Here is a 20,357-nt window from a genome sequence, read left to right on the forward strand (position 1 = left end):
GACTTGGGCGGTATGCTACACAGAAAGTTAGACAATATTGCTGGCAAAATTAGGGACCTGAAATAGAGTAAGAATAAATGAAATGAATCAGACCGTCACGCATATATCGAGTGGCGTGTTCCCGGTGACATCATATCACCAGATTAAGATGTCAAGCCGCATCGTGCGTGGCTAATAGGAGCTTGTGCCTGGTGATTGTCAGCTACGATGATGAAGTGTCCCCACTTGCATAAATCGACTTGTATGAATAATAATCAATTGAAATGCAACAAAATAATCGGGGAAGACGTACTCAGCGGCCGCGGCATTTGACGCAAGGCAAGCTAAATTTCGCATCCTCCGATACCCGAGGGGATGGACATGGTCGTCCGCCCATGCCCTTAGAGCAAGGCTCAAGTACATAGAATCGTACCTGGTGGAGTGAACAGAAGTAGGCTTGAGAGATGCACATCGTTAATATTCTTGCGAGGAGTAATGGAGTGCTACTGTCGACTCACCGCACATTTTAAAGTAGAGAGGAGTGACGACGAATTGAGATAATTATCTCTTCGGGGACCAAGTAAAACTGATTGTATTTGGTACTCACGAGGGCAGTGAAGCTAAGCAACGAGCTTCGGTGGCGTCGGGTGGATGATGCTTGTCAGGATTCCTCGGGAAAGCGGGCAAGACATCCAACTACCATAATTCTGGCGTATACTATACAGGTTGTGCTGGATCGCGCCCATTTAATGCGATAGATCGACTTCATGAGCAAAGCCAAACATAGACAGTCCAAGCGAAGTCATTTCGCTTGGACGGTGAGCTCAGTCTCACTTGAGCATGCAGTATTGAAAATCGTCTCGAAGGAGAACCGAACGTAATATTTGTAGTATATGTACTGCCACGTGCTTCATCTCATCCATTTGGGGTAACTCTAGTATTAACCATTATCGAATCGATCATCTCATGAAACACAGCAGGGAAGGAACGTGTTTGCTCTTTCAAAGTCACCGACATGGAGTACGCAAGTGTAGGTCCAACTATTACGCCACATTTTTTGCAGAACTGAGCCCCGCCCGTAGAAGGACCTCACCATCCGCAAACTCAGGCGCACAACCGATTTCAAAAATCTCACTTTCCGTATAGGCGGCTATACCGAACACGAGCTGGGGCGCTTCTACCATCTGTGGAAGAATGGCCAAGTCCTATCTATCCAAGCAGAACCATATCGTCGTCCTGGCTTTGACTATCTAAAATCACCCTCGACTCAGAACTTAGGCTCATCTGACAAGGAGGCCTTTTATTACCTGCAAGAAGTGCTGCAGACGATGCTCGATAATCTGCAGTTTGGTACAGAGAACAATTGGGCACATCTTGTGAGGCAAAAGGTGAGAGTAACTGAAATCATCCTCCATTTCGTTATTCACAAACGATCACCAAGGACAATACCTACAGCCTGATCTACACTAGAAAGGAGTTTGTTCGTTTGAAATGCCCGGTTTGGACGAAGAAGGTAAATTTGGATGATATAGAAATTACTCGCATTGTGGACTGCGCTTTATGGGAGGGAATACACGAAGGTCATGTAGTGTAATGCCCTCTTGAACATGATTCTCATACCTCATACAGGAATGGAAGTCGACCTCTTCATGGGCGTACACGCACTTTGGTCTCAATTTGTTGCTGCAGAGAGTCTTGGGCATAAGCTCATGAACGAGGCTGGTGTCAGCCATTACACTTATAAACTACTCGCCCACGTTTACAAAAGTGGGATGATCATTGGTGTCATGTGTGAGCCCATTATTGGACGTAAGCTGAAGTTATACTTGATGCCGTCGTTCGCGCTCATTTCATACAGGGCGTGTGTGTCCTACCGATCGTGCTGTTGTTTTCGCAGCAGTAGCTGATATCCAGAGACACGGAATTCTATTGGGATCTCTTCTCCCTCACGATATCCTTATCACTGAGGAAGGTGTTCGCTTCCTGAATATTTCCGGTGTTCAATTTTACAAGGATCACGACAAGCTAGCAGCCGAGGCCGAGACATCTCACTGGGCTGAATTGGCGCAGACTTTTGGGTCAGGAATGATAGCACCACACACCCCACTTGGCTCTAGGGCCCGTGATGCCCTATCCTACGTTATACCTCGTCTGCCTTCTCCTGGGCGTCCAGTTTACACCACTCCCGAGCTGGCCATGATGCGATTTGTCTGGTCGGTGATGACATCACCAGGAGAGTTTGCTCGTACAGACGTTCTGCCACTGCTCAAGTTCAGAGACTCGGAGCAGCAACGGAAGAAATCCGCCGTCACTCATGATCCAAACCACAGAAGACGTGCAAAGATCAGTCGCAAAGTGCTAATCGCACCTCTTGATTGTTCGGAATCGGAAAACCGCTTTGAAGAACTTGACCAAATCGTCCCTACTGATGATGAACCCTACAATCCAAAACGGCGTTCCTCACAACACACCCCGTATGAGCGCCCGAAGAGGAAGCTCCTTCTCCCAAGGGATGATGAATGATCCACGAGTCACAACTCACAGAACGCATGTCGGTGGATCAATCCACGCTCAATCTGGAGGGTCTAGATCCACACGTCAAATCCACCTTATATTTGATCTCAAGGAAATTATTTAATTCGTTCGTACTTTGCTGCTATCTAACCTAGCAGCTATGGGATGAAGTGTTAATTGGACCGCTATTCGTGTCAGTGATGTCGCGAGGTAGTGGGCATTGCGGAGATAATCTCGATGGTCTTGATTGTGTGTTTGCCGAGTCCTGTACATATGTCTTAATTACAGTGTACAAGATATCCCTGTTTATAGATTTTACTAGAGATGTTCGGGTGGTTATGCTATCATTTCACTCGCACGGTACAGCCCAGCTCAGGATGAACATTTGTCTTCAGAACTCAACGTACGTACTGGCAGGTACTTTGCAAGCCCAGCGGGGCCCAATCACTTGACATGAGGTTGACGGCGTTTTGCGATACTAGTAGTTTCTGATCCCTAGTTTACATAACTTGCAATTGCCAGGTTTCGGTGATGATGCATATGACCCGCCACAATTGTACATGTACAAGCTTAAAGCGAGCACGTCACTGTCCTTTCACTGGATGGCCAGGACTACCACAGCGATCGACACCAGAATACAACTACGCCTTAGAAGGAAGTCGCATTTTTAACCAATCTTGTCAAAGTGTACAACAGTGGCGCTGCGTGTGGACTCGGACTTGGAATGGCTTACGATAGCATGATGGTCCCGACATCACGATTCTGCCAATCATTCACATTTGATTCAAATACTATATATCCAAGTATTTATCTGTAAAAACCAAAGAAGGTGGCCCAAAAAGTTGTCAACCAGCAGCGCCCTTCGTTAAGAAGTATAGGCTGTGTCGTATCGGGTGTCGCAAAAACTAACATCCGACTCAGAGTCCGAGTGACTCAGTGGCCGACTTCGGGAAACTTGGTAGGTATTGGCAGTGCAGTGGTGCGACGATAGTATGATAGATATAAGCCCAGGGAGTAACTGTTTCAAATGACAGCGGTGCTTGCCAACTAGCCCGCGGGAGTCAATTGAATCAAACTTCGGGTTGAAATGACGCTGTCGTAGCCCGTGTGACAACCGTATCATATAGAATGCGGTTGTTTGGTTGTATCTTTAGACTCAAACAAACACTGATACTATCCGCTGGCTGCCTTTCTAACCGTAACAACGACGGACAACGCGTCACGACCAAGAGTCACTGGATTTTGGCTGAAGTTGGAAGAAGTTATCTGTTCACTCTCTGGATTCCCTTCTTTCATACTGCAGCAAACTATCATGTCCTCGTTTGTATTCCCGTGTTATCTACAGGCGGGAACTAATGAAATCCACAGTAAATATGACAGTATTACAGAACCCATCACCCCAACGTGTGCCACGATAAAGCGCACTCCATCACGCGCTAGTGTTTCGAGCACATATTCAACCCGGAAGCGAAGGCGGGTTTCCGTGGCTTCACTTCACTTGGGACAAGATTTGGCAAGACCATCAGTACCGGAGACTCCAATCGAGGAGATAAACGTAAGAACATTGCTTAGCCAACATATCATGCTACACAGAGGAGATTTAGGGAGACCGATTTGTGACAGTCCGAACTTCAACGTCATTGCCATTGAATATTACACCGAGAACAAATCGTATCGCCAAAACATTCGGTCTACTTGACGACCGTGTATTAAGTCCCACCAACTCTCCCTCACTCTTTTCAGACCGTTGTTTTCGTTCATTGCTTCGCCGAAGTGCTTCAGAATTGTTTTCAACTTCGCGTGCTGCATCTTTGCTCTCAGCAAAGGCCAATTTAGGGGCTCGGAACCATTTTGTACTAGCACTCGATGGACCTGGGATGTCTACGGACCTTTTTGCCTCTCCAATGGCATGGTCGCATGCCAACTGCATCGGGGTTGCTTTCAAATATGACGTGTATTTTCAGGACCTTGAATCCCGGGCAGTGGTTCACCTATGTCGTTCCTCGCTTTCAGACGGGACGGTCCACAGTATTGATTGGGGTGGCAAAGCCAAACCTTATCTCCTCGCCCTTGGGACGACATTTGGTGATGTTAGAGTTATGGATGCTGAGAAAGGAATGCAGCTCGTAGATTGGGTCGATGATGGTCATGGCATGGGAGGCATGCACTGGAATGGTGATGTTCTTGCCGTTGGCAGAGCTGGCGGCAATGTGACTCTGTTCGATATCCGGATGCGGGCTGAGATAGCCAACATTATGGGCCATAAACGCCGAGTACACGGTGTAAAATGGTCGATTGATGGACACCATCTGGCTACAGGGGATGACAGTGGTATTGTCCACATATGGGACCATAGAGCAAGTAATCTTTTAACGAATGGGGACAAAAATATCCGGATGAAACACAAAGGTCCGGTCAAGGTATGTAGCACAATGAGATTACCTTTCCGCGGTAGTCATCACATTTTCTTCAAGGCCTTATCATGGAGTACATGGCAGCATGGCCTGTTGGCAACTGGAGGGGGTTCCCCCGATGGTGCAATACACATTTGGAATACCGGAAAGATGGCCCCGTCCTCTGGCCCTGTGCATACCATCCCCTTACAGACAACTATCACATCTTTGCACTGGTCCCTCCACTGCAAGGAGCTCTTGAGCACCCACGGATCTTCGTGGGCTGTACCCCAAAGTAACGTACACCCGGCAGCTCATGCATCACCCGTAGGTGTAGAAAACTCACTCGCCGTTCATTCTTACCCTTCCTGCCAACAAATTGTTAACGTCAAAGCACACTCCGCTCCTGTGGGCCACTCTTGTATGGCCCCTGACGGATGTTCTGTATTTACTGTCAGTCCCAAGAGGAGACGATTAAGATGTTTAGGGTGTGGTCCGCGCCCGATGACAAGGACAAAAATGAAGGTAGTGACATGACCTTCAAGTCCGCCATACGATAAGCATTAATATTTTCGATGCATGGACCACTACTACTGCTACCCACGTACTTATTCATTCATAGCACGCCACCCACATGCTTCTATATTTTTGCACGTATACCTGTGTTAATGATTTCCTTCTCTTCCTAAATCTGCATGCATACTTATTTGGATACCTTGGGCCCACCTGGCTGGTATCTACATATCATCATTGGCGCCCTTGCGCTCTGCCTCTGCTTGGACTGTCCATATGGTTCACCCTATATATGTATGACGGACGTGGTAGGTGTGTCCTGGATTAAATTGTCCTTCTACAACAAATTTTTTTGAATGGATGTTATCTGGTGATTACCCCACAGGATAGACTTCAGGCCTCGGGAAGCTATAATCAGCGGATCCGGAGGAGCACAGCACGTTGCCAATCTGTTGGGGGATCAAAGCCGCCACAATTTCGCTTTGACCAGACACCTCGAAGTTGATCCATGGAGAAAACTTCATGTTGAACTTGTGGGCTAATCTTGGGCATTTCCCTATAAAAATCTGACCAATGTCGGTGTCTCGATCTTTCAGGGCGGACTGAGGGATATATGCATGAGACGAGAGCTGATTCAGATAATGAGGCAATATGTCGTCGTGGCTTCGTTGTGGTTCAACTGAAATCTCTACATACCTCCCAACGTTGGTCTTGCATGTATATCGCTTTTCGATGCTATATATACATAGATCACCCTGTTATTACCCTGGCTAAGGCTGGCTTGGTAGTAGTCACATGACGTCTGAATCGGTTGGTGAACCTATCTTGACTCTTGAAGCTTGAAGCTTGAAGAGAGAACTGTTCAGTGGGAGTAATTATAACTGAGTAATACTCATTCACTTCTTCCCATTTCCCCCTGCTTGTTTCGTTAAAGGATATGGCACCTAGTATCGTACTAGTAGCACCTGGAGGTCAGCCACAAAATCAGACGCCTTATTTCCCAACGCTAATCTCGCTTCTCCAAACAGAACCTCGCGAAGGCAATAAGCCACAGCCATTGGGAAATTTTGTCCTAATATTCCTCTTCACCACTTCCACGTTGTGCTTGCTTTACTTGCTTTGGCGTCGTGCAAGTACTCTGCGTGCAGTAGTATCCCACCAGTGCGATCATTCAGTTGAGTTTGTGCTACATAATTTGGACTTATACAAACACAGACTACAAACGTGGACAAGACCGGAAGGTCAAATTCGCCTCTCCGAGGACGACGGTCCATCTGCTACCGAGTTTCTGACTGATGGGGACGACGAAGATGTTGGGATAGTAGATGGTGTGATCCTGGATCAGGACGAGGAACGACCAAGGAATGAGGTTATCACTCTACCTTCTGTCAGACCTGGCTCCTCATCGTAAAACATATATTCCATCATTTGTTTTGCCATGACCTGCCGCTTGATTCTATTCCTGGGGACGGTAATGCATGATGGTCATTTTCACACTGGGTTATCTGACCTTCTCTATCGTCTCAGAGTATCTCGTTGGTCTAACTTCAACACCATGCCTTGCTGTTTAGATTCCATTATGTCTGCAAGCTAGCGGATCTTGTTTTACTATTGGCTTGTACGACAGGCTCCATGTGTTGACATTTCCCAGATCTGATGTTCAGTGGTCACTCCTTGTCGGGTCTTGTCTCAGCAAAGACAGTGTCCATACAGGTCTCTGGACATAAAATATCTCGAATGGTCGATTCTTGTCATGCGCACCCTGGTGTCTTGTCTTAGGATGGCACACTGGATGTATCAAGCTATTCTATGGCCTACCGCCTTCATAGATGACGCCCATTTTCTCTGACTCTTCCATTGTTATCTTTTCTTCCAGTCACAAATGGTGTAGCCGCACTGATTTACTTCCGGACGATTGGCTTGGCGTGCACTTGCTGTCACTGGCTTTGCGGCGGATAAAAGAGTTACCTAGGCACAAGGCGCGGTATGTCTACTCCCAGTGTTTGCTATGTTTTGTGGCTAACGCGAATGTTTAGAGCAGCACCTTTGCTGCTGATGACACACTGACTCAGTACTTTGCCCCAGTACCATGTTAATATACATGACATTGTTATGGGCACGAAGTCAGTGGTCTGATGGGGTTATGCATAAACGCCCACAATTCTCATTTCTAAGTTGCAGGAAACTTTTCATGCGAACTACTGCAGTCCAGGTTTGTCAAGTTGTTCAGAGTGCAGTTCATACAAGGCCCAATCCATCATTCAAAGTTGAATGGGAGTCTGGTCCAGGTCTTCGGGACTGCAAACGACGCACCTATAACTTCCGAGTCATTCTATTTCAAACCATATACACGTTCAAATTGGCCCGGTGTCTATGCGAATTCAGTTACCAATGATGTGCTCTTACGAAGTTGTCCAAGACCAAAGATAGATTCTACCGAACATTTTTGGTGGAAATGGCATTGTTGCATCCTTTGGCGTCTGCGTCGGTGATCATCAAGAGATATACGAGACACTCGTGTACTATTAAGTTGGTTTGCAAGTTTCAGACGACGTCGCATTCCCGCGAATAGATGACAAATGGGTCAGTGTTGCGTTTCAAAATTTTGGACACGTTCGCTGAAAGTCTGCGTTTCAACATTAATCTCATACTTGCGCAGTATGATTATGTTATTTCTTTCCTCTCTCTCTCTCTCTCTCTCTCTCTCTCTCTCTCTGATGAGTCCCCGACTTCCATGTTAATTTTTTTGTTTCCATTAACCACTCACCATTCAATAGAAATCTTGAATTCAATCTAAATTGACAATTCTGTGATATGGCATACATTTACCGCAGATCTCTGCAGAGCGAACACAGCATCATCTATGGTAAATGCAAGCACCTGGATACCCAATAATCGATTGCCTCGCTTCCAACTGGGCGCAGTCATTTCAAACACTCTTGGGAGCCTAGTGATGACTGTCCTCATTTGTGTACCCCCAAGCGAGGTACGGGTTTAGGGTTAGAATAAGGACTTCGTGCAGCGGCTGTGCAGCATGTGGCTTCTTTGCTCCGCCTAATCACCACACGGTGCCAGGCTCCAGCAAGGTCTAACGTCCTGTCTGCAGCCTGCCACCTTTCGTATTTTCTTTTCCCCACCCACGGCTCCCTTTCTTGCACAGCCTATTACCTTACGATTTTCTACTATGCTCATACTCAAGTCACTTGGCTACATAGTCACATCCTTACTAGTCTACTAGTACCGTGACTAGGGCCCCGGGTGTCTACCCGAACCTGCCAAGTTTGTGGCAGTGTGGGCGGGCAGCTCATCTCGGCTCACTTTTGCACAGGTCGGAACCGCCGTGTTACCCTTTCGGAACTTCCACCTTAGCTACTTGCAATCAAGCAGACATTTTCTTTCTCACTACTTACACAACTGTACAAGAGTGCCCACAAAGTTTGTCCGACTTGTCAACTGCTGGCTGGACATTTCCATGACAAAACAATCGATTACCACGGACCGGCGCATCTTTGTCAGCAACCGAAACTATAACAATTAAGGAAATGCCGTCGGCAGAGTTTCGACCACATGGCCGCCAACAGACAAACAAGTTTTTGCGTGCCTAGTACCTACGGTTTGGTCCCCTGGCCAGCTGCGGGCTGCGGTTGGACCGGTAACATACAGGTGCCTCATTTACGGCTAGACAGCGTGTCGATTGAAGATGTGAGTTCTGCAGCACCTTGCCTGCTGCGTGTCCGCATATTGGTGGTCATTGACTTCTAAGAACGCACCATTGCGTAAATGCTAGGGTTGCTCGACCTTCGCATCTACAGTCGGACACTGGAATTACGCTTCTCCAGTGAAGGAGACTACTGAATTTGGTGCATTGCGGACGAACGCATATCTCCGGTAGTACATGATGGACTCGTTTCGTCTCCACAGTGGATGCTAGGGCCAAGCGCATCTCATCATTGGTGGTGGCCTACTCAATTTGGGGGTCCTTTGGCCAACGAGATATACAGTCCGGAGTGTGAGTTGTACTCTACAATCATCTAAGTAAGCAAGGGTTCTGATGTCTACACTACTAGTTAGTCTCCGAATCTGCAACTTGCCGGGCAACTCGAAATCGAATACCTTCGGCGAAGCACCCCACTTGACGTCATCAAGCCCCAAACCTACACGACATCCCACCTATAGTCACCGCTACTACATCACTACCACTCATGGACACTTACTCATCCACTTGCCACCGTCCCTTAGGCTCGTTAGATGCGTCAACCTTCTTGAGGTGCGCAGCCCCAGCGGCCTGGCAGGACATAGCAATTATTTCCTCTCCTCTCAGAGTATCGCCAAATGGAGAGCCTGAGAATGATAGTATTAGGCTAGTACTATATTTATGTAACTGTGCTACTCTAAGCGCCGGAGTGCAAAGGTTTGGACGAGGCCGCCGCAGGATGCAGTGGGATGTAATTCCTTCGCATCGGTTACCATACACTTTCACGTTTCTGCAGGCGCAGCTCCTCAGTTGACAGGGCTCTTGTAGTGTCATGACCTTACGTGACCCGTATTTGTCGCTGTAGGGTGCCGCAGTGCCGACGGTGCGTATATATGAAGTAATCAATGTCATAACCCGTACGTACATAGCCGCTAAGCTGGCAAGATACTCAAACACTTTCTTCCTGCTGCTCCTTGATGGTCCTTTGAGTGTTCCGGGTTCGCCCTTCTTCGTAAGACCATCATGTTCTCCAGTTTCTCCTCCTTCCTATCATCCATTCCACAACCAAGTCAGGAGCAACGCTCACATCAGTCACCATCAACTCCAAATAATGACACTCCAACCAATGACGCTCCAGAGCCAGATGTTGATTCTCGGCCACTGGATTACGCTGCTAGTGATTCCAAGGCGAAGAAAAAAGACAAGAGGGAGAAACTTGTAAATGAGGCGCGTCTCATACTGTTCAGGTCGAATCTGAAAGGCTCAACAATATATCGTTCAGACATTCATTGTTGTGCGACCTCCACCGAGTAAATCAAATCACCCGCTCAATCTCCAGGTTCAACTCGTACCCCCGCAATCTCGTCATGATCGACCCCATGCGACTGTCCAGGCGCTCGACCAGTCAGCCCCAGATACAGTTGACACCACTTCTGATTCTACGGATCTTCGAAGAACTCCTTCTGGCCAGTCAGAGACGTCTTCGTATTCAGCTTACACCTCTGCAACCTCTATATCATCATATAATTCGTCGTCAACTGCGAGCTCGGGACGTCGCATGATCATTCCACTTTACAATCTTCAAGCTCATAACGTCATGACCAATGTTATAGTTGATGCTGGCACTGATGCCAAAGTGGCTAAATTCGCTAAGAGAGGTTTGGAAATTCTTGGTCTGGCTATCCTCGAACCCATCGAAGTCTGGGGCACTGTTCCGTTGCCAGGTACTTTACTACCAAGCAGCAGCGCGCGCACTAGCATTGATGAGCCCAAACGAGAACTAGGTTTATTCCCTCGATCACCCACCCACTCTTCGAACAGCAGGCCTGTTACGCCCGAAATTTACACCACTCTCCTTCCGCCTTCTTCGCACACGGATATTCCTCGTAAACCCAGCTTTACCTTCATCCCCGCTACCACAGAAGAAACCATAACAAGCAACGCACAGCCCCAGCGCGGAGGCGCTAAAAACCTGTTTACCAAGATTTTCAAGAAAAGAGACACGTCTTCACGAACGCTCCCATTAGTGACGGCGGCTGCCGATTTGCAGGGTTTGCCAAGCATAACTTGTGTCCCGTCTCGCCAATCGCATGACATACACCTGTCGAGTCCTCAAGTTGTGGATGTACCTCGTTCTCATGATAACCCCCCACGCACTTCATTGTCAGGAATGTCACCCACTGTCACACTCTGTCCTCCTGTCCTCGGTATCCAAGCTTCCCTTTATCCGTCAATATCTCCACTCAAAGGCCGACCTACTAAGTATGTTTGGGTGGTCCGTAAATGGCTGAAGGGCACAGACACAGGCCTTTTGAATGGAATGATGGGCAAATTGAGCGTAAATGGGCGCGGGGATCTCGCTGGAGCCAGCGCTCCGCAGGTGGAGGTGCGTTTTGAGTGGTCACGAGGGCTGAAAAAGGAAAAGGAGCGGGGTAGGAAGTCCCGTACTGATAGGAGATCCCCGACGCAAGGCCCCGAGAATGGGAGCGTTAGCCGCCGCGGAAGTGCGGTTGTGGCATCCGAGCCTCTATTGATGAGGTCGGTTCACCAATCACCATCTCGTTTGTGTGACCCCCCATCGGCCCTCGATACTTTACCAACAAGCCACAGTCAATCAAGGTCCTCGCACCACAGTACCAGTTCAGATGGTAGCAATAGCATCGGAAGTAGCGCTCACCGCGCAGACGATTCCGGTGACGACAGTGAAGCCGAGGATTCAGAGACGCCTTGGACGTGTACTCTCACGGTGCAACGCACAGGGCATCCGCCACTTGATGCACAGTTCTGCACAACAGCAAGATCATGTCCGACTGAAAGTTGCCACACTTAAGCCGACCCCACACCATCCCAAAGTCGTCGGACTCCTGAAAGTCCCCTTTCCGTTGCCAGACATAGACGTTGAGCGCCTTGCGGTGCACCGTCGTATGGTTGCTGCGCAGAGCGTTATCCGAACTGCCTCTAATTCGGGCGAGTTAATGCTTACCGCTGAGGAGATCAAAGATTCGATTTCATCCACCGCTTTATGGCTTGTCGTACGAGAAGCGTTCGGAGGCGTTGGCCGAGAGCGCAGAAAGGGCGACGGGTGGCGAATCAGAGCCTGATCGCTCCCGGTGCAAAATAATGTCCGTTTACTGCGTTCTGGCCTGTGACATATCTCTTCCGACACCGAGCCATTCCTACCTTATCTACCTTGCAATCTATCCACCCCCCTCACAAGGTATCAATTTATCTTCCTGGTTTTTTTTCGTTTGGCAAGTAGGTACATCGCGCTAATGTATTTATCTCGAACGCTCCTTTACTGCTTGGTCGCGTTTAACTCATCATCTTCACCTGTCATCTTTTCATCACTCATATGATACACTGAAGTCATCGCAGTTTTGTACATACTAATGATCTGATTATATTATCTGATATGTACTCAGCATTGTACCTGATCACAATCATACATCTCGTTTCATGAATCGTATGCAGGCAATTCATGATTGGTCGCGTGATATTCTAGTCATATTGGCAGCAACAGAACAGGGTCTCACGGCTCACGCGATGATCTGAGATGATGCGTGCCGACGGATAAGTGATCCCCTCGGTGGTCGAGGCGAGCAACATGCATAGCCTTGAGACTCATAATTCCGACATTAATTTAACATTCCCATCTTTGAACCCTTTCGAACTGAACCAGATGTAGATGCTGGGAAGAGAAAACGAAATCTTTCCCGCTCTAGACGGACGGACTATGTTCCGCAGTAAGCAGCGCCTGTGAAAGGTTTTTTTGAAACAAAAACAATACTTTTTGTGTTATTCACTAGGGCTACACTCTAGGATAAATCGCGTGCAATCGCGTGCAATGAGTACGTTGCCTGGAGTATGTATTGGGCCGATCCCGCGGCGAGCACTCCATATACTTGCCCCGCATATTACAAAAGCGGGTGATCCCGTCGTCAATGTGTTTATCAGATTGACGCGTGGATCAGATGAATCACGATCATACCGCGGACCAGCGGGGCCGAAATCATTGCCAGCGGCTTCAAGGCAACAAATGGCTTTTTTATTGGTTCGCATGCGTCGATGGTCCAACGGAACAGATCGAGACGAGCACGCAATCACCTCTATATGGGAAGTGGTCGGATAAGCGCTGACTCGGAGTACCTTAGTACTGCACCCTGTTTTTGCGAAGAATCGGACTCGGGCTACTAGGAGAGGGAGTCAAGGTGGACTAGTCCTCCACGGAAGGTTATAATTATCGGTGACAAAGTCAGCTTGAGTAACGATGCGTTAAGTCCAACGCTGGCAGGCGCTGGCCTTTAATAACCTATAATGAGATCGCAACATGGTTTTGGCTTGGTTACACGCACGACACCGCACGACAGCGAAATAACGGACGATACCAGGCTATACCCTCAGGAGAACTGTGCAGTGGGTAGCCCTAATAGATTCTGCTCCGTGATGCGGCGTTTGGAGTCCATCAAGATCTTGGCTATCGGCGCATCAGAAATGCATCAAGAGTAGTACCATTCATTTCCCCGCACTTTTTGGGTTGAACGTAACCTTCTTGAAGCCCGATCCCCCTACCGTTGTGGATTGGGGTGCAGATAGGCCCACCAAATCTTGGATACGCTGTATTTCGTGACTGGCACAACCCCTGATGGCCGCACCAGTGCCTCCGTAATCGGCATCTCCTGGAAGAGGAAATGCTAAACGGTTCATATGTGTGTTGTCTTGTGATGAAAATGCTTCCCAGAGAGATCTCGGTTCTATTTGTACCTTGATTACAGCTAATCAAAAGACGCGTATGCGGCAAAGAACTACCACTTACACTTCCAAACCTTCTGTCACTTTGCTAAGTTTGGGCGAGGAAAGCTGTGGTTTCATTTGTCCAAGAGAGACGTATGCGGTACACTGGTCCAGTCATCGGGTCGGATCAAATTCGACCAGGATGAAATCTTCCGCAGAATTTGATACATGGGGCGCCAACAGGCGTCCATAACACCAGATATTGATGACCGGGTAGATATCATTAACGCCCAGTTGTCTTGAAAACTCAATAAGGAGACACTTGCAGAGATTTCATCACCGAGAACTCCTTTTGAAATGAACACGACTTGGATACAGTTTCAACAAACATTATTGTGTGAGCGATCTGGTGTTTCGGGGATAACAGTCGATGATACACTGGCAAGTTTCGCGATTAGTAGCCTGAATCGTGTAAGCCGGGACCGGAGAGAGTTGAATCGAGTAAGATGTTGGCTGCACTGTGAAAGCTGAAGTCAGCAAGGTGACCTAGGCCTGGTATTACGGCATGACTACTTGAAGAGACGATCTTAGATCGGATTCTTCTATGTAACGGTATTCGACGAACTCGGCAGTTTCTTTAATATCGGGTATAGATACTAACCACAACCCTCTCCGTGGCCTGCAGGGATTCGGCGTGCTAGTGGAGAGCACCCTCGGCTTTCTGGCTTGATCGGTGTGATAGGCAGTCTACCTCCGGTTCATGACCTTTCGCCACTTGGTCCATTACCACTTGATTGGTTGATTGAAGCTTCGTAGAAACAGCCTGAAATAAGGACACACGTACGTCTTCTTGATCGTCTTGTTGGCACGTGGCATTTGGGGGCAACTCATGATACCGCAGTCAGATCTTGGGCCTTCACCTATCTCTTCCCGATGTAGCGTATGAGTTTTCATACTAGCGCGAGATTTAAAATAACAACGCCGAAGCGGATTCTGGCTATACGGGCTGTACAGATGGATATACTTATTTACCCGACTTATACGAGGTTGGTTCTGCATTAAATTCTCTAGGGACATCATAAATTGCACCAGTCATTCCTGCCCTTCCTCTCCATCATTCCCCTTCTCTGCTTCTCGTAGACGTCGCTCTTCGTACAACGATAATACAGTTCTAATGTCTTCACACGTATGTGCACACAGTTCGTATAGCAGCTCCCATCTGACCCTCCTCAGTCTACTAGTGGTCAATATAATTACAACCCTATGGATGACGACATGACAGTCCCACGGGTCCCGCGTAGGACAGCTATGGCTTGTCAATTTTGCAGAGGTTGTGCTTTTCTAATATAAAGTACCGATACGCGTACTGAACACTTCTTCTTCATCAAGGTCGCAAGCTAAAATGTGATGGAAGTCGACCTAGTTGTGGTAACTGCAACCGCCGGGGCTATCCCTGCGTCTATACCCCTGTGTATGACATTCTATCTCATTCAAGGCAGAACTCCTTTAATCACTCTTTCCAGCGGTTCGGAACAGCAAAAATAGCCACATTGCTATATACTTCTCGCAGGATGCGTTTATTCGCCTCGTGCAATTCTCGTTTTCGTGGCTATAACTTTCTTCGTCGCGGAACATTCTTCCGGCCGATTCCGCTTCTTCAAATCGTACAATGAAAGAGCATCCCAATGGGGAAAGTTAGCATCTCTTTGACATGGACTTATCAGATATACATAGGCTACACCTGGGCCTGAGTAATGAGCACGCAGCCTCCTGTTTATAGTATTTGATCAAGCATTTTGTAGATTTAAATTTACTTTTGGTTCTCTTTTACCCACTGACCGACTCACTGGCTCCGCGTTTCCGTCGCCTTAAAAGCATCACTTATAAGCACGATCATTTCGGAAAAAAATTATCACGGCATCCATGATGGATAACCGCACTTCGTAATCTCGAGCGGGAAGGTCACCCAGGAGAACAAGTGACACGTTTAAACCACGACATCGTATTGTTGGCCATTCATTTTCATGGTCACAGCGGCAGTGACGGCACCAATCAATGGGATAGATCCCGATAAGCCCGTCGATCGCAAGTTTGAATACTTACAGTTGTGTGCGAATAACAACCTGGTCGCAACCTGATGTCGTAGTCTGACGGCCCAATATTTGGTGCATTGAGATAGTCGCATGAAACGAAAAGCCGACACCGGGCCATGTATAATGCACGGTCTTCCGGATCTCGCTCAGGATCTCGAGTACCTATATCCGGTTCCCTGTCCTGTGTCGTAAACTGCTGCCAATGAAGCATATAGCCTCAACACCTTCAATGAAGTGCACCCGCGCCTGGTAATTTTCATTTCGACTCACTGGCTGTACTCTTCTACTTCATGTAATATTTTCGAGTGCCTGTCAAGTCGGGTATGTTGATCGAAGCTACACTTTTGATAGAGCTTTACACTCAACTTAACTGGACACTGGTCAGGTTCGACGCACGGAACCGTTTTTGGCGCTACGTTTTGCCATCCGATAACGAGAGGAACAGGTTATCGGCACCGCGAAGGGTTCTGTTGATATCCAGGGGTCAACTTCGAATCTGATGTATGAACCTTTGGCTGGCTCCTATAACATACCATGAATAGGGAACGAGCGTCTGAGGTGTCCGCGAGATCCCCGATCAAAGTCGAAGGACTTCCTTTTCAAGCACGGACATGGTCATGCATGACTTTTGCACAAACCGTAGTAGTATTAGTATTAGACAGCAGTGCTGCACATGACAGTAATTTGCATACCATTTGAGGGCCCCGCGAGGATATTATATGGGTTTAGAAATATCCGAGATCCGCAACACTAGTTAGTATTGCTGCTAAAGCAAATCAGCTCTCCCTTTTTCGAATGTTTCTGCATGCCATGCGACTAACCTATGTTTGGCTAACTTGACCCCGAGCCAATATTTGATATGACCCCATACGAACGAAGAATTATAAGGGCAGTACCTGCCGCCATGAAGCCTACGCCAACCATAAAAATACACTGATCGCGGATGGAAACGTAAGTGAGTCATAAAATTGTACCATCATGATTATTTCTGATGGAGTGCGGTGAGAACGGATCGTGGAAGCAGTAGCCACCCGAATACATCCAGCCAGTCCATAGATGTTCAATGTTCATTGACGGAGATAGGCGTGCCTCCGAACTCTCGAAGGTTCATGGAGAGGACCTTATCACAAATGGGATATTAAGACAAGTCGCAAGACAAGCGAACCAAATGTGAAGTAGCCCAGTGAGATGGATTCAGGGTGGCCGCGTAGCCTGACTAAGGCAAAACTAGTTGTTCGAGGACTAGTCGGGGTGGTTTCTCTGTCTAGCGAAAACGGTGTGTGAAGGAAGTAGGTTGCACTACTCACCGCACCCAAACCGCACCACCGCACAAACGTGGCCCAGATTTGGCCCAGATTGTACTGAAAGGACATGACGTAAGAACCTGAGTCTTCCCAAGCGCGATGCCGCTTCTCGGTTCAGATGATACCAATATGGACCTCCTTGCTGAACACCACCTGCAGGGAACTTCAGCTGTATTCTATATCCCAAACTTCATCTCCGAAGATGAGGAACAGTACTTACTACGGAAGGTGAGTTCTAGCTAAACCAGTTAGTTTCTTAAGTGCGCTCCTTAGCCAGTTGTCAGATAAAAGATTCCCCAAAGCAGAAATGGAAGATGTTGAACAATCGCAGGTTTGTCACTGCACACCACTTGCGCAGCAATTCGGAGGCTAATTCGTTATCTTTATTTAGACTACAATTATGGGGTGAATAGAGTCATCCGCTGCTGGTTGAGATCCCTCATGCAGGCTCCTTCATTCCATACAGGGGGTGAAGTCCTCCAGAAGAACATTCTGTTTCGCCAGGAATTCCTGCATTCTTGAATGATTTGTGGGTCGATTATCATGCTTCGCGTAGTCTGTCTCAATCGTCTTATCTGATAACAGTCCCGATGTTCTAGGACGTCTCAGACTCCTTGGCGCCTTCAACCAATCCCCACACAAAGGACCCAATCACGTTATACTGAACGAAGTGAGATCATTTCATCTCACGAATAATTGTTACACGCCTCTCATCGTCGTGAAAGTATCATCCAGGACAAGGCATTATGGTACGATCCGAAATATCCGTGTTTCAACGCCGGTGATTGATACCCAGTTTGAAGCCCCACGAAGACGGTCCCTCATATCACCCAGTCGTCGCAACTATTTCCTTAGGATCGCATACTATCTTCCATTACTATCAGTATAATAAGGATAAAGACAGTTTGAGTGTTGACCCCGGATCGACTCGGATGGGACGTAGCGTCAATCCAGCACCTTCATTGTCATTGTTTTTGGAGCCTCGCAGTGTTGTGGTTACGACTGGGGAACTTTACACAACGCATCTGCATGGCATAGACGAGGTAGATGCCGACACAGTTCACCGGCGATGGTTTCCTGCTTCTTCCCAATGGATTGCACTCACAGATCGTCAATCGCCACATGATCAAAGACGAGACTGTCGTGAGAATGATTGAATCGGGAGGGTACGGTCGAGAGGACGACTAGGTACAGTCTCACTTGTCGCGATGTCGAGAAAGTGGCAAGTGGGAGGGTAGCAGGAGTCGTCAATCGTACTTGACTATGGTAGCCTTTGGCCTAGAAGGACGACACCCCCACGTTCAAGTCCTTTGAGAGCCTTGAAGAATAACATTCTTACATCACAACAGTTACGCTTGGACTTGATTTGGTCAAGGTGTCGATCGAGGTATAGTATATCATTTGATCCCACAAGGCGCTTCCTTTCCTCTTCCCCACATAATTGTCATATACGATAATGATAACCTACGTGGCTTCCTTGGGTGCAAGGGACACTTCAGCAACTTCTGCTTCCCCGAGGACGTCCTTGATGCCAGGACAGCTATCATCTTCGCATAGTGCGCCACTGTGCGCGACGATGTTTGCTTGTGGTGCTCACTCAACAGCACCGAGTATCGCTCGGGCGGCACGTTGGATTACAGCAACTAAGATTATGTCTGCCAGGGTTAATCTCATGATTCTCAGCGACGAGGAATTTGAGCGAGCGTTTTGTAAGCACATCGGCTTACCTGAGTTCCCATAATTAGTACTAGGGTTCGGGGCATTTGGGGTGGGCAAATTTGCCCGGCTAATCAGCCCTGTCGTTGATATTGCAAGCTTAGCTTTCAGTCTTCTACCTTTTGGTGTAACGGTTGTGCGCGGGCGGCAGTCTGACCTACTTACACGTTGTCGCATTAAAACACCCTTAAAATCACATCGAATTCCTATGTACAAAGACTGACATCTTCATTGTAAGCCTGGAATAACCGCAGAGCGGTCCAGTATCTGGATTGCGTTCAGTCAGTAGAACTCATCAAAATAGAACATAAAACAGAACTGACACATTTAGATTGGATCAGGAGCACCTCGGAGAGTGCTGTTAGGAGCCATCGGGTTCGATATAGGAACTCCGAGACGTTCTAGTAGTGATGGAAAGCATTGTTTCGTTGAACAGCCTCTTATACTAGCTGCTACGCAGAGTAGACTCCACAATCAAACAGTTTTCCGAGTATCGGCTTTTCCAGAGAGCCACGACCTGTGTCCGTACTGCGCCATGCTCAGTCTCTGAAAATGAAAAAGCATGTCTTTCAAATCCGCAACTAACCCTAGCATGCATATTCCAGAAGTGAACAACATGCGGGGATTGTCAGGGACCGGTGTCAGTAGTTTGAATGCTTCGCGGATCAGAACCGTCACCTTCAGATGATTTTGAGAACTTTGTCAACCGAGTCCAAGGAAAAGAGGGAAAGGGTTACTTTCGATTTTAGATCTGAGTATGGCTATGTACGCTTAGAAATACTGATCGCAGTGAAAGAAAGGACGTACAATAGCAATGTCTGGTACTGAACGTGGTTACTTTAATTTGTCGAACAAATTCTGGGGACTTTCAGAAGAGATGTGTCTCGCCCCTGTACATCTCACGTACGCCAGTCTTCTCCGGTTAGAAATGACACGCATGAGACACACGCCCAGAGACTGGCTGGTACGCACGCCACGGTTAAGATTTGCAAATAGACTCACCGAGGCTTGAACCGCCCGAGGTTGTATTCCTCGTAGATTCGGAGATTAACTAGTGATTGTAGCGCTGGCACTATATTAAAATAACATTAGCGTTCCTGATCATGGCGGAGTATCTAGGAGCACATACCGTTATCATGCAACACATGTTGCCTCATTGTTTCCACACTTGGTGAATGGCAGGCACTGGCAGTGCTTGCTGATCAGTGTTAGATACTGATGCTCGACAATTCCTTGCTAGAATTGGGATGCACCGCCCAGACTAACGTCTCATTGTGATGATGGACGGAATTATCCACTAGTCTCCCGTGGTCAGACCATATAGACTCGGAGGAAGACAGTCGTTCTTTCTGTATCACCGCGCTAGCTGGAAAACGTTCATTCAGGGGTGCAAAGAACGACTGGAAAGATTCTAGGGACG

General features: G+C 47.7%; 6 protein-coding genes across 6 annotated transcripts; all 6 read left to right on the top strand.

The window, feature by feature from the left end:
* Positions 1–918: 918 nt before the first annotated feature.
* Positions 919–2,928, top strand: F5891DRAFT_1152750 (uncharacterized protein). Its single transcript, XM_041365172.1, has 5 exons — positions 919–1,009; positions 1,062–1,367; positions 1,421–1,559; positions 1,609–1,788; positions 1,838–2,928. The coding sequence occupies exons 1-5, from the start codon at positions 995–997 to the stop codon at positions 2,500–2,502; spliced, it is 1,305 nt and encodes a 434-aa protein (XP_041219593.1). The 5' UTR covers positions 919–994; the 3' UTR covers positions 2,503–2,928.
* Positions 2,929–3,660: 732 nt separating this feature from the next.
* Positions 3,661–5,718, top strand: F5891DRAFT_738537 (WD40-repeat-containing domain protein). Its single transcript, XM_041373037.1, has 3 exons — positions 3,661–4,048; positions 4,098–4,913; positions 4,968–5,718. Exons 1-3 carry the CDS (start codon positions 3,806–3,808, stop codon positions 5,421–5,423), a joined length of 1,515 nt encoding a protein of 504 aa, XP_041219594.1. The 5' UTR covers positions 3,661–3,805; the 3' UTR covers positions 5,424–5,718.
* Positions 5,719–6,212: 494 nt separating this feature from the next.
* On the top strand, positions 6,213–7,123 carry F5891DRAFT_738566 (uncharacterized protein). The gene is made up of 3 exons (XM_041373038.1): positions 6,213–6,370; positions 6,428–6,560; positions 6,615–7,123. Exons 1-3 carry the CDS (start codon positions 6,337–6,339, stop codon positions 6,808–6,810), a joined length of 363 nt encoding a protein of 120 aa, XP_041219595.1. The 5' UTR covers positions 6,213–6,336; the 3' UTR covers positions 6,811–7,123.
* Positions 7,124–10,012: 2,889 nt separating this feature from the next.
* Positions 10,013–12,554, top strand: F5891DRAFT_1064054 (uncharacterized protein). Its single transcript, XM_041363030.1, has 3 exons — positions 10,013–10,320; positions 10,376–11,839; positions 11,889–12,554. The coding sequence occupies exons 1-3, from the start codon at positions 10,117–10,119 to the stop codon at positions 12,192–12,194; spliced, it is 1,974 nt and encodes a 657-aa protein (XP_041219596.1). The 5' UTR covers positions 10,013–10,116; the 3' UTR covers positions 12,195–12,554.
* Positions 12,555–15,087: 2,533 nt separating this feature from the next.
* On the top strand, positions 15,088–15,497 carry F5891DRAFT_962183 (uncharacterized protein; the record flags this gene model as incomplete). Its single annotated transcript, XM_041375883.1, has 2 exons — positions 15,088–15,157; positions 15,214–15,497. The coding sequence occupies 2 exons, from the start codon at positions 15,088–15,090 to the stop codon at positions 15,495–15,497; spliced, it is 354 nt and encodes a 117-aa protein (XP_041219597.1).
* A 1,845-nt stretch (positions 15,498–17,342) lies between these two features.
* On the top strand, positions 17,343–18,881 carry F5891DRAFT_1064074 (uncharacterized protein). The gene is made up of 8 exons (XM_041363031.1): positions 17,343–17,449; positions 17,506–17,556; positions 17,669–17,715; positions 17,807–17,891; positions 17,947–17,970; positions 18,025–18,279; positions 18,329–18,387; positions 18,410–18,881. Exons 1-8 carry the CDS (start codon positions 17,351–17,353, stop codon positions 18,480–18,482), a joined length of 693 nt encoding a protein of 230 aa, XP_041219598.1. The 5' UTR covers positions 17,343–17,350; the 3' UTR covers positions 18,483–18,881.
* Positions 18,882–20,357: the final 1,476 nt, after the last annotated feature.

The sequence above is a fragment of the Suillus fuscotomentosus genome, assembly GCF_016647785.1.
Source record: "Suillus fuscotomentosus strain FC203 chromosome Unknown F5891scaffold_86, whole genome shotgun sequence".
NCBI lineage: Eukaryota > Fungi > Basidiomycota > Agaricomycetes > Boletales > Suillaceae > Suillus > Suillus fuscotomentosus.